General features: G+C 34.2%; 4 protein-coding genes across 5 annotated transcripts in view; 2 read left to right on the forward strand and 2 right to left on the reverse strand.

The window, feature by feature from the left end:
• The window catches only part of LOC122396876 (A disintegrin and metalloproteinase with thrombospondin motifs gon-1-like), a 91,316-nt gene extending 88,495 nt beyond the window's left edge, over positions 1 to 2,821 (forward strand). Inside the window, exon 30 of the mRNA XM_043395605.1 lies at positions 187 to 2,821. The gene's annotated coding sequence lies outside the window, so the exon portion shown is untranslated. The remainder of the gene's footprint in view (positions 1 to 186) is intronic.
• Positions 2,822 to 2,955: 134 nt separating this feature from the next.
• LOC122396879 lies at positions 2,956 to 6,528 on the reverse strand. Its single transcript, XM_043395610.1, has 2 exons — positions 4,714 to 6,528; positions 2,956 to 3,382 (listed from the first exon to the last, which is right to left on the reverse strand). Exon 1 carries the CDS (start codon positions 5,565 to 5,567, stop codon positions 4,761 to 4,763), a length of 807 nt encoding a protein of 268 aa, XP_043251545.1. The 5' UTR covers positions 5,568 to 6,528; the 3' UTR covers positions 2,956 to 3,382; positions 4,714 to 4,760.
• Positions 6,529 to 6,604: 76 nt separating this feature from the next.
• On the forward strand, positions 6,605 to 8,586 carry LOC122396881. The gene is made up of 4 exons (XM_043395612.1): positions 6,605 to 7,148; positions 7,352 to 7,549; positions 7,910 to 8,083; positions 8,161 to 8,586. Exons 1-4 carry the CDS (start codon positions 7,050 to 7,052, stop codon positions 8,437 to 8,439), a joined length of 750 nt encoding a protein of 249 aa, XP_043251547.1. The 5' UTR covers positions 6,605 to 7,049; the 3' UTR covers positions 8,440 to 8,586.
• A 2,552-nt stretch (positions 8,587 to 11,138) lies between these two features.
• On the reverse strand, positions 11,139 to 13,130 carry LOC122396882 (ras-related protein rab7). 2 transcript variants are annotated; one of them, XM_043395613.1, is made up of 6 exons: positions 12,989 to 13,130; positions 12,438 to 12,541; positions 11,944 to 12,129; positions 11,637 to 11,855; positions 11,395 to 11,532; positions 11,139 to 11,331 (listed from the first exon to the last, which is right to left on the reverse strand). In XM_043395613.1, exons 3-6 carry the CDS (start codon positions 12,121 to 12,123, stop codon positions 11,245 to 11,247), a joined length of 624 nt encoding a protein of 207 aa, XP_043251548.1. In that variant the 5' UTR covers positions 12,124 to 12,129; positions 12,438 to 12,541; positions 12,989 to 13,130; the 3' UTR covers positions 11,139 to 11,244. The 2 variants fall into 2 exon arrangements, with proteins under 2 accessions (XP_043251548.1, XP_043251549.1); XM_043395614.1 differs by lacking the exon at positions 12,438 to 12,541 and having other exon boundaries at positions 12,989 to 13,087.
• Positions 13,131 to 13,259: the final 129 nt, after the last annotated feature.

A 13,259-nucleotide genomic window follows, 5' to 3' on the forward strand; every position in this document is an offset into this window, starting at 1 on the left:
GACCAATATTTTCATTTCATTGTTTAAACTCGAACCAAGCGAACAAAAGTGACCTTCCAAAAAGCTAGACGGATTTAAAGTTAGACCCTGTACCATATTCTATTTAAAGCCATCTTTGCTGGATAGTTCTCTAAACTGTAAATAAGAAACTTCGAGTCTCTAGAAGTGTAAGCAAAAGATTTACAGCTTTCAGCAGATAGAAATTCCACTAGTGGATTTGAGTACGTCGCAAAAGACTGGTTCAACGAACACACGATGAAAATGACGATCTGCTAACGAACCGATTCCTTTGACCTCGAGGTTACTCCGAATCATATGTTTAAGTCGTTACTAGTCCGCTTGATTCTTAACAATAGTTATTGCACAAAATCGACCGTTAACAATCAACGTTGTACGATCAAAGAGATTGCTTCGAAGCGAAGTCACAAATCCAAGGAACGTGTGAAGAGCACTCACAAACTATTCTTGATATGTCGAATAGAACGTAGATTAATTAATAACTATTTACTATCTTACGATTCGCATTTAAAATTTAATGGTTTATTTATGTTAAGAATAGGAATATTATTCACTCGATTTTTTTTTTTTACTAATTCCATTCATGACAATAAGATCATCGAGCCTATTAATGTACCGAAAACTTGAAAGAAGAGAAATGCTGGTAATAGTTCTATTTTCTTGAACTATTCGTCGAATTCTTATATCTACCTAATTAAGAGTTCCATTAAGTGTGTATATAACTTAGTATCTGGTAAGGACTGCAGTATTCGTTTTTTTTTTTTTATTTCGTTGAAACATCGTAACAACCTGTATAAAAACGAATATTAACATTGACATGTAATTGAGGTCCAAACCGGGGAATCAAGAGGTATAAGTCGATCGATTCAATCAGTTTCTGTAAATGCATTGTAAACGATATGCTCTAGATTTACTTGGGAATGCATTAAAAGCAAAATGAGTCTGAGAGATTCGAGCCTGAATCTATACCTCTTGGTCAGTCGAATACTTTGGCTATTGCATGGATGTGGGGATGTAAAATGCGACAGAAAACTCGAAGCAGTTGTACATTCTATCACTGCCAATATTCATGCCTTATACCTTACATTGATATGTAGTTTCATAACAAAGATATCAACGTTTCTACGAACTTGGAATTCGCTCCAGTTGAGAGGAAAATACGTATTCTAATGGAATTAGTTACATTAAGGAGCACATCGACATTTCCAAAGTTATTGTTCCGCCTTCTCGTTGCTGCAGTAGAGAGAACGAAAGTAATTCTAGAGACGTCGAAAGTAGGAGGAAGCTGATCGATGCTGCTTTTTGGAATTACTCTCGATCTCTCTACGTTTATTAACACTTTACCGACCGGTAGCGGTTGATTAATCGGCTATCGGTCGGTAAACGTCGACCGATAAAACAGTTGATTAATAGGCTATCGGTCGGTAAGCGTTGGCCGGTAAAACAGTCGATTGATAGGCTATCGGTCGGTAAAGTGTTAAAATCGTTTGACCCTCACGTGCCAGTGTTTCTGCTTCTTGATACAGCACCACCGTAAATAATTAAATACCACGACTTTAGTATGTTCGTGGCACGTAGAACAATAACATTAGACAATAATTTAGCGTGGTAGATTTGTAGATTATATTCGAAGCCATAAAATTTGTATCGTCCCCTCGAGAGCTCCAGATATAGCTAATGACTTAACCATATTACCTTAAGTCCATGGTGACTCAATGGAAGCGACCGATATCAACTATTTTGTACGTGAAACGTTCGTTATGACAGTGATGGGAGTCCATTTTATAAACAAACGAAATATCTGCCGATTAATGGACTTGCAACGTTTTCGTAACGAACGGATTCGTGTATCGTTATTTTTAGGAAATTTAGGAAATGACATGGTATTGATATTTTGGATCGAATATTGATCTCTACACTGCCGTTATCCTTTCAATTCGATACCTTGATTTCTAAACGAGAAGTTTGATTTATTGACGAGGGAAACGTAAGACAGTCTCGTACCTACACCAAAATACCAAAACAATTCTCGAGTACAAATCTTTTTTTTTGGCAGAGGTACGACAAACTCGTTCTCATGACCTATTGTATGAGAACCGAAGGAAATTTAGCTAAGTACGTAACGTTTCAATAGACTGCCATAGTTAATGTTATTATCCAATACTTATATATTAATATTATATATATTATCTACTGATATATATATATTAATAATTTTTTTTTTATCGAAGAACGAATAACACGGCAAATTCGGCTATATCGTAACGTAGCAAAGCATAAAGGATGAACGACCGTATTAGCAAGTTGTTCCAAATCGTTTTGGTGCTTTCGTGAATGGCAGTAGTTGTAGACGAAAATTTTGTAATAATTTTTGTACAGCCACATGATCAAAATTCCTACAGGGATCATCATTGACCAAACAGATCGCATGATAAACTTCATCGTATTCGTAAAAAAAAAAGTGTAAAGCAGAAAAGGAAAACTAATTGTACGATTCGTTTGCACAATCGCTAACAATACACAACGTTTCACCGATCAGGTTTTTATACTTGCCACTTGATTAAAATCATTTATGACGTTGTTCAATGTTTGTTGGCAAGTGCCAAACGACGACTGTTTAATAATAAATATAGAATACATTGCATGATAAAATGTATCCGTTTTCGTATGTATATTATTCGTAGTCGAACGATAGTTTAAAAACTAACACAATTTTCTCCCTCTATCATATTAGATATTCTTTTATTCATCCTACGTCTAAATGTATTCTTCTTGTATAACGCTTCATACGTTTTCAACAATTCTTTGGAACGATTGCGAATTGTTACTGCCAATATCGAGTATTTTTACAAATTTAAGTATATCATGTAACTATAAGCGTAGAAGTTCGGCGCGGTAATTCATTACCACGATCTCGAAATCCGAAGTCGATTTGACTTTTCCTTCTTTTGTAATTATTTTGCGCACCAGCACAGCGAAATAACATTGTACAGTGTCGATTAGTAATTTATTAATACCTATCGTTTAATACCATTAATATGTAGCTTATTGTAGAGGCGATCATTAGTACCAATGTACGGCAATTATTTAAATATATTGAATCCAAAAGTAAAAATTTTTCAATGTTTATTTAAACATCCTTCCGCGCGTAACAATATACAGGTACAAGTATGAGAATTACAAATATATTCGTAAACATTTGCCAGCTTCTTGACATTCTTTGACAAATTGACATGAGAAAAAATAATTTTACAAAATACGACTGTCACTGTGACATTTGGAAATAGTCACGCATCGTTTGGTCTCTTCTAAATCGGGGTAAAATTGTTGAATACCAATGTGCACATTCTGTAGTAACTATAGTCTGTACAAGAACAATTAGCATCATAGTTAAGAGATTATTTCCTATCTACTGTTTAACTACTTCTGCTGCTATTACATTTAAGTATGCTACACAGACTTTTCAAATTCAGGATAATATCATTTGTATGAATAACATGCCTAAGAATAATAACTGCTGTTTTTATCATATAAAGATTGAAAGAAGATAGAACCTTAAGTTGCCTATAGTTAGGAAGTTTGGGTGGCTCTTTACATCACCGGTTGTTATCGACAATTTGACTTCTGGTAATTATTTTCTCACTAGACCCATCATTCTTTATTTCCCATTAGTACAAGCGCAGTAATTTATTTTTCACATCTTAATATTTTATTTCATTAGCCAGAAAATGTTGTCATGGATTTTATTTTCACCTCGTTTAGCCTAATTAACAATGACTTTGTCAATTACATTAATACTTTTAAATTATAACTAAATATTTCTGATTTTGTTATTTGCCTATTTTGGAATAATATATCATATGTTATATGGCAAATTATATAAAACATTTGTTTTATAAGTCAAACGCATAAGAAATAATATTAACTTTAAAGGACCCTGCACAGATCTTGTGGAAAATGGCCCCAGTTAAATTAGCTGAACTTTTGATATGATGTAGTTCATTATGTCTTGATAGAAAGTTCCAATCTTGTACATTGAACAGTTTCCGAGATACAGGGGATACGATACAGAATGAACTACATCGCATCAAAAGTTCAGCATAATTTAACCAGGGCAATAAGATCTTATTCTAAAGATACTAAATCTATATTAAAAATAAAATACTTATGCGATACTATGTCGGCAGCAGCACATATTTTTATGATCATAACAAATCAATTTTATTAAAAGATGATAACTCTTTCATTGTATTCAAACATTTATTTCTATTTGCTCAATAGTTTGCACATACGTGTACTATTAGCAGAAGTTATAGTATATTTAGTAATGATGTTCAAACTCATTATTCAAATAGTAACAAGATTAATGACTTCTATTTCATCCTTTTTATACTATTTTCCTAAATGCATATGCGAATGTTCGTATATCGATGTAAACCGACATTTCTATTAAATGGTACTGCATTTGTCAGATCTATTTTCTCATGTTCAACAGTTCTGGATACTTTCTGAACCCTTTGAAAATAAAACCAAAATCTGTATAAAAATCTCTTTTTATACGGAACATTAACATTAATTCTTTTTTCAGTTTATGTTATGCATTCATACGTTTTGAAATTTCTTGTGTAAATGAATGTTATACCGTGTAACTGAGGAAATTTTGTAGAATAAACAAATGCGTTTTTTGACAATTACCGGCAAGCGTCTGGTGAAACAATGTTTGCCATGTTGGCAGTTCTGTTTCACTCAGGATTGAGCTCGCTTTCGATGTCTTGTAAAATTGATGTTGGAATTTTGGTTTGCCAATTTTGTTTAATTGTTACTAATTCACTGTTACTAGGTTTTGTAATGATTCCCTGTGTTGTCCGCTTCCTTTTTGCCCGACGTTGATTTATGCGTTTTTGTTCGATATATTGCTTCGTCTGTGCTTCCGATATTCTTTCCAACTTAATTCTACATTCAGGAAAGTTCACATTTTCGGATTCCGTCGTATTTATTGAATTAGTAAACGCATGTTGTACATCACTACCATTAACGAAGAGTATCTTGGGTTTATCTAGTTTCTTGTTTTTTGTAATATTTTGTTTTTTCTCATTAACCTGCATATTTTCTGTCGTAAATTTTGATTTCGTTCTCTTGATCCCTCTAGCTATGCTTCGATTCATCGATTGTCGTTTCTTCTTTCTCCTCATGTTATACGATTTGATTCCTATTTGTACTTTCAGCTCATTACACCTTTGCTTCATAGTGGACAGCCTTAACTTATCCCTTGTAATCTTCTTCTGTAAAAGGTTTACTCTTTTCTTTAACACCTTTTCATACATATTCTCATAATATTTTATTTCATCCTGAATCTTTTCGTACTGCTTCAATAGAAGTTTCGCTTTCATCGCCAACTGTTCGATCTTCTGGTTTCTTATCAATTCCTCCTTTGTTGTTTCGGTATTCTGCGTTAAGGCGTATTTTTGTAACTGCTTTTTCAGTTTTTCCAAACTTCTCTGGATTCTAGTCACGTTGTTATGTTCCCTTTTGATTGCAGCTATCTTCATTTTTCACCATGTGATGTTACACAGTCACTCGTTTACTATCTACCTAACCTAACCTAACCATAACGTCGCCTAACCTTCACTAAATGATTAACGGTCAGTTGTCCATTAGTATTACGTATATTATATAGAATATTCCCATTCTAGGATCTAGAGTAGTTTCTTGAATAAATTTTACCGATCCTTTCCACCGTCAAGTAGAAAATCAAACAAAACACTTTTTTCTTAGCTTCTATCTCTAACAGTTCTTTTAAAATCACCGAAGTCTTCTGCACGGTGCAGACAGCACCATCTGGAGTCATACTGTTAAAGCTTTGGGTCTACTAAGAACAATACATGTCTTTGATCAAGGATGGAGAGATTCTCATCGAGGACTCAAATCCCCCCTTGTATTCGCCACTATTGTAAAAGAGTCTGAATTATTTTCTACGACGTTGTAATTAGTAAAATTATTGATATTGCACATTCGAAACCTAAAGGACGTCACACTTACTTGTAGCATAGAATCACACACAATGTTTGGAATAGATCTAGCATCCAATGGAAGAATGGGACACATGGCGTGAAAGGGTGGAGGACAACAGACCCCTTTCTATTTTGGTGTCGAATCCAACATTATCGATTCAGAACGACACCCTAGCGCTATTAACGGTAAGAATTAAAACTATATATGCTGTGATTTACTCTATAAACGAAAATTCACAAACAGGAAATATGTCTCGATGATAAAACGATAAAATTACGATAAACAGAAGGAAATAAAATTTGTTCGATTAGATATATGCTCTGATTAACACGTATCGTACAATATATTCATTAACAAATGTTCTTAGAAATAAGTGACAACGGCAAAGACAAGTTCCCGAGAAATCCCGAAAACAAGATTATATCGATAATTTCTAGAAGAAATTTTCGAAATTATAGTTTGATATTTTTTCATAATCTTCACTTATTGCTGTAAGGTTTTTAAATAGAACACAAATTAGTAAATAAGTACCTATTTGTATAATGCTATCGAATGTACATAAAAATAAAAATATCCCCCTTATTGGAGAACCTTATACTAGCGTGCGCCAAGGAGAGTTCGCCGAAGAACAAAATAAGTATTTTAAAATGTCTACGTAAACAAGTCAACCAATTGACAACCAATAATTTGATAGGGTTTGTTCCAACAACTGTTTCCTGTACAATTAAGGAATGCTGCATCGTTTTTGCAAAGATGTCTAACGCGGAAAGAACGTCGATATCTTATGGAAACCAGGGATACCCGTTAGAAAAATAGAACACGTTACCCGTTGCACAGTTATGACCGTACCGTCATAATTATTCCGACATTATTTACTCGCGGATTCCCAATATGCGAAAAAGGCAACGTGCGTTTGCACATCGCGCGTACCCCTTCTCACCGACGATCTAGTTCTGCTGATAAATAGCGCGTCGTACTCTTTATAAGATCCAAGAGAACAGGTGCATCGCTATCAGTTTATGAAAACGCAGCAACACAAGCGCGACACGCAACTATCCTCGACGAATATGAAATCATTAATCGTCTTTTGTTTCCTCGCTGCGCTCTGCGTCTTGCAGGTGAGTCGACAAATTCAGTACGTTTATTAATTTAACCCGTTAAAAATTATTAAATTAAAAAAAAAAAACAGTGCTTCTAATACACAGATGCATTTTCAATACTTACACACGCCCGCCTAAATGGAAAGTGGAAGAAAAATTAGTTCCGCGTTTAACGTGTTAAATTCACTCGAATTGTACGAACATAAGTTTCTTTGTTTTAGGTATCGGCTTACAACGAATTGGATCAGTTGAATAGCCAGGCGAAACAATCAAAGAATAATGTTAATCGTATCATGAGGAGCGCACAGCTCAACAGAAACAATCTAAGTAATTCTATAAAAATGAATTTGAGCAACCTGAAGATCAACAGCATGATGAACATAAACGATTATGTAAATCCAACCCTTGATAAAATTCGTGTAAGTTACATTACGTTACATTACAAAAATACGCGTCGAATGCTTTTGGCTACTCTAGAATTTTATAATGGTTCGTCGAAATCGATCATTATCATTTCGGGCGGTCTCCTTTGTGACGTCGCCTCCCATGCTCGCCACCAGAGGGCTCGCGCTCTCACAAGCGCTCGACCGACCCCTCTGTTATACAATCCTCGACCGACTTCCCAATATCCCAGATTGGGGGATTCCCAGTCGTCTAAAACGCGCCCCCAACTTCCCCTATTCTATCCTCTCGCGAATTTCTCGCAGCGCGCCACACCTTGTATGATCTTCTGTCGTTATTAGATTTCTATCTGATCAGCATCTTAAAATACTTATTAGGCCGAAGTGAATGCTGCTAAAGAAAAAGGAATAGATGCCGAACAGTGCTACATTGACGCCAAATATAAGCTCGGGGTCATCAGTCAGACAGGATTTTCCGTCCTCCAGCAATGCAAAACGAATGCGGAATCACTTTTAGAAGTGCAACTACGTGTGCTCGAGAAAATAGAAGCGGTACGCCGTTCAAATATAATTTGTCAAGGTACTAAGTATAATTTATAATCACGTGGGTAAATCTTTACTATTTTCAGACTGGAAACGACTACCTCTACGAATTGTCGTTTCTTTTCGGTAGCTGTTATTCATCAGATAGCTTGGAAATGCAAAACTGCATCGCTCTCAAGCTAGGAAACATCAACAATTCTATCAAATCATATGAGAACGCGATCAATTCGCAGTTTCGCTATACTGAAAAAACCGCGAGGCGAGCAGTCATCGAGGCAAACTCCTGCAACATCAATGCCGTTTCGAAAGTCTACGCTGATACCACTAACACGACAATAAATGCATCCAGATGCATTGGGGGCTAAAGCAAATAGCTGATCTAACTTTTGACTATGCATCAAGTGAAATAAAGCTCGCTCGCATAAGTAAATCGTTTGATTTCATTTCACCGTGCTAAATCGTCTTACACCTCTCGCACTAATCTACACCATGCCTCGCGGAAACGATAACGGAACTATTATCAGCTGATACAAATAATTAAAATATATATTTTGTATAATTACCGATCGCAGATATGTCTCTAATTTTTATTATATTTTATCTGTAAACGAACGTAATTTATTCTCTATATAGACGTGTGTATGCATGTGTGTATTTGACATTAATCGTAAAAATTTGTTTAAAACTTAACAAAGGCCGTGTGATATCATACATGACATTAATATAAAATATTCTATACGCATTTTATAATCTACTTGTAGGTATTCTTAGTTCAACACTCACATATATTCATATATGTATACATTCATATGTCATATATAAATCTTTTTGGGCTTCATTGAAATAAGTAGTCGGTTTAAAAAAGCGATAAAATTGCTTTGTGTAAAAACGAATACTTTCTTACATTCGTACAAGATATCGATTAGAACATAACAACATATTGGAAACTTGGATGAAACCATACTGTATTACAAGACTTGCCTTTATAGTTGGAAAAATCTATTTTCTATATTATCTGTCACATTTGCTAAATTGGTGCTATTCAGTTATATTTTAGTCTTATACACTACTTCATACAGGGGTTGCTAGATTTACTACCTATCTTAACAGACACTCATCTTAATAACAATATAGACATCGAACCACAATAGGGATAGTTTTATTTTTGTCAGGTCATACGATTATTATCCGCGACACAAACGTACCAGCGAATTAACTCGACCAGCTCGTAATTTTTCTGCAATAAATGTATTTCATGTTTTTTTTTTTTTTTTTTTTTTATACTTAAATCTAAGAGTAGCAATAGTAGTTTTATAGCAGCAGCGGCAATAGCAGCAGCAATAATGATAATATTAATAATATTTATCGTTAACATATTTCGATAAAATTATATTAATAATTATAGTTATACTCGTCATGATCATCATCATTTATATAAATATATATTACGTATACACGCGTACATGTATGATAACGCACATTACAGCATCCAAAATTCTGCACGATCATAAGTGTACGCATATGTTACACGCACTGAATTTTCTCATAAGAAATCTTATAGGTATGTTACCAATTCAGCTCACGCAATCTTTTGCTCTACAGTTTCAGTAACTTGGCTTAGATCTAAAATTATAATTTTAAACGTGGAAGTGATCGTCAGCACCGCGACGCGTAATTTCCGTTACTTTTATCATTTTTCCCATTTCTCCTCTATAAATTTATTTGATTTAGTAGGATACATTAGCCACGGTACAAGAAAATATATATTCCCTCGCTAAAAGTTCTCCTTTCTTAAAAGAAAGACACTATTAAAAAATTATACTGAAATTTTTTTATTCGATTTCAAATCATCTTCTTGCATAAACTTAATAATTTTTTTAATTTACGCTATAATACTAAATATAAATAGACAAAAAATGTATAGTTTCTGGAAAACAATCACCAAGTAGCCTCTATACATTGTGTGATATGTTTAATACAAAAACGTCTTTTTAAAACATTTTTGACTAACTTTAATCGTACTATGATAAATCTTTCAAGATCGAGATGTTTGAAAACTCGTGCACCGCGGTTCGAGACTCTCACCTCAAGGAGGAATTTAAGAATACGTGAAAATACTAATGTACAAGTATTACGGGGCGCATTGGAAACATCAAATAACAAATTATCCAACTACCGAGTTAATTTGAAAAAGGGGATTTTCTCCTCGAAAACGCACTAGCTTTTTTGAGACAGAAACAGCCGTGTAACTTCACGACAAGATATTGTTATGTTGTTTTTAAATTTCATTAGTATCTCAGACCACACCATGACCAGCAATGTTTGCGTTATTAAATAAATTCAAAGGGAGTTTTCTAACTGTAATATAAATTTTAGACATTTCATTTCATAAAATTATCTATTAATATATGAATAATATAGGACTATGAACAATTTCCATTCCGTTTGACAAAAAGCAACATCCGAGGGACAATCAAATGTATCTACCCACGAATCTTAACTATTTCCTAGAGCTCGTCCGTAAATGCGATTGTACTTAATAAATCATGAGCAAACTCTTTTGCAATGATCTAATTATTATGCTAGGTGTGTTCCCGACCAGTGAATTTTTCTCTCGAGATAATATGTATGTCTATGGTGGTTCGAAAACATCATAGTATCACTCCACGACGAAGGACATCAACGAGTTGTAAAGATGCAATTGAAAAGGGCAGTTCATACTGTTCGCCATACCCAATAAGAGAGCATTACAATATTCAGAAACAATGTGTTGAACATATTGCTCAACTCGCCAACCATTTATTTGGAGAGTTAAGTATAGCACGAACACACAATACGAAATACAACATAGTCCCTTATGCGAGGAAGTGAAACGAATGCTCCATGGTAGAAAATTTTTAGATTGTTCGGAAATTTTTTTTATAGATTTAAAACATGTTGCTTACGAATTATTTCACATACTAATATATAATCTAATAATAAGAATTTTTTTAACGATGCGCATACTCGAAATTACCTTAAATAAAGTTTTAAAGAAACCAGGGAGCATACCTGGGACTTCCAGAACATATCAAGTTCGATGTAGTATTTTCCAAAATGTGCAGGTACGCGAATGTACGATCTGCCCTGTACATCTAGGTGCTTGTCCAAAGTTTACATCGTCCCAAGACCTAGCAGGCACAAGAGTCACCTTTGCCATTGTTTCTTTGGTCATTGGTCAACTTAATTTGGTCGGGAAATTCGTTATACAACTCCACCTGAAACAGACAAGAAATAAATTATATAAATGTAAGAAATCGAAGTCACTGTATTCAACTTACTTCGCTCTCCTGAGCTAAAGCGTTCTTTGCTATCGTGTAAAAGGCTTGTTCAACGTTAATGGCCTCTTTAGCACTAGTTTCAAAGAATGGTATATTATTTTTAGACTGACACCATTGTCGCGTTTTCTTACTAGAAACCTGAAACACATTAATGGAAACAAAGATGTTTAAAATTTTAACTAATAGGAATGAATATCAATAATATCAATTCGTTGGTGACATATTTATACTAAATATCTTACCACTCTGGTTTCTAGATCAACTTTGTTTTCAAGTACAACAAACGGAAAGTTGTCTGGATCTCGAGGTGAAGCTTGAATTAAAAATTCATCCCGCCACGAGTCTAGAGATTTGAAGCTGCTCGGTGCAGACACATCAAACACAAGTACGCAACAATCTGCACCTCTATAGAAAGCAACACCAAGGGACTGAAATCTTTCTTGTCCTGCTGTATCCCAAATCTACATGAATATAAAAAAACAAAGGATAAATTGATGAAAAAATGTATAGAAAATAATAATATTAACCTTATAAAACATATATGTTTACCTGCATAGTAACTACCCTATCATGTACCACAACTTCTTTGGTAAGAAAATCTGCTCCAATAGTAGCTTTATATTGATTACTAAATTTTTTGTTTATATATCGATTCATAATAGAAGTTTTACCAACTCCCGAATCTCCCAGAATAATAACCTTAAGCAATAATTTCTTACGAGATGCCATTGTAAACTAAAAATAAAAGACACCCATATTCGTTAAGATTCTTGTCAATACACCAAATCAAAAGTTGCAAAATATTTTTTACTAACGTATATTGTTTGCACTGAAGGTTTTGTTTTAAAAATATTGTACAACGATAATACTAAACTATGTAATTATAAATTGAAGTCAGTTACTCTACAATCAAGCTCATATATGTTGCATGCCCAAATCAAAGATAACAATATAGTGCAAATAATTGGTATGTGGCGAATGAATTATTGACTGTTATAAATAAATATGACGATCTTTGCTATAGAAGGAAAAAAGTACAATACCTTGTAAAATAATAATTATAAGTCGAATATTCCGATGTGAGATTATTTTCCGTCGATGAATAAATATTGTATTAGGATGCAACAGCTTCGTATATAAAAGTACACTAAAATTATATAAACGTAGAATGACGGTCAGAGTATTATAGACGCATGACTATTTCGTACATAATTGAATGTGAATGGGAAAAGTACTCCCCTTGTAATGACGTATCTATGTACATTACTTGACAAAAACTATTGCGCAAAAACGTTTCGAACGAGCATTTTGGCGGTTAACGTCTAGAATATTTGAGCGATACTATCGTGAACACACAACACACCCTCGGAAGTGCAAAAATAGATACAGTAAGGCATTAACATATATGATCGAATAGAGACAAAATAGAATCCGTTTAACTGCGATGCTTAAAAACCTGTCAACACGCGATCTCGACAATTGGAATTTACTAGAACGATTGGACTAGTGTCTTAAGAAACGTATATGACGCGCATCAAAAGACGTAGACGATGTTTTACAGAATAATAAAAATATCAATTATAACTCGCGTTACCTTGAATTAGATAGAAAACAGTGAGTGAAACTTTTCTGAGCCAGCACTTCACACAAAGAAAATGGCGTGTTATGAAATCACGAGTATGACAACGATGTCGTCACCTGTTCTTCGCCACTTTTATCGACCGAGTACGATTAACACTCGATTATCGAGATCGATCCAACACTCGATACACATATTTGAGATTGATAAAGCGGTAACATTTAAATGCATTATTATTTTTTCACGACGATACAAGGACGACGATTTTTTTGGAATTATAAAATGG

The sequence above is a fragment of the Colletes gigas genome, unplaced genomic scaffold, assembly GCF_013123115.1.
Source record: "Colletes gigas isolate AHSC1104 unplaced genomic scaffold, ASM1312311v1 Colletes_gigas_Sc00008, whole genome shotgun sequence".
Classification (NCBI taxonomy): Eukaryota; Metazoa; Arthropoda; class Insecta; order Hymenoptera; family Colletidae; genus Colletes; species Colletes gigas.

Excerpts from the sequence above, each read along its gene's own strand:
- LOC122396879 (XM_043395610.1), bottom strand. The coding sequence starts at position 5,567 with ATGAAGATAGCTGCAATCAAAAGGGAACATAACAACGTGACTAGAATC.
- LOC122396881 (XM_043395612.1), top strand. The coding sequence starts at position 7,050 with ATGAAAACGCAGCAACACAAGCGCGACACGCAACTATCCTCGACGAAT. Across the intron at positions 7,149-7,351 it reads CTGCGCTCTGCGTCTTGCAG|GTATCGGCTTACAACGAATT; the intron begins GTGAGTCGACAA and ends TCTTTGTTTTAG. Across the intron at positions 8,084-8,160 it reads TGCTCGAGAAAATAGAAGCG|ACTGGAAACGACTACCTCTA; the intron begins GTACGCCGTTCA and ends TACTATTTTCAG.
- LOC122396882 (XM_043395613.1), bottom strand. The coding sequence starts at position 12,123 with ATGGCATCTCGTAAGAAATTATTGCTTAAGGTTATTATTCTGGGAGAT. Across the intron at positions 11,856-11,943 it reads ATAGGGTAGTTACTATGCAG|ATTTGGGATACAGCAGGACA; the intron begins GTAAACATATAT and ends ATATTCATGTAG. Across the intron at positions 11,332-11,394 it reads CTTTAGCTCAGGAGAGCGAA|GTGGAGTTGTATAACGAATT; the intron begins GTAAGTTGAATA and ends TGTCTGTTTCAG.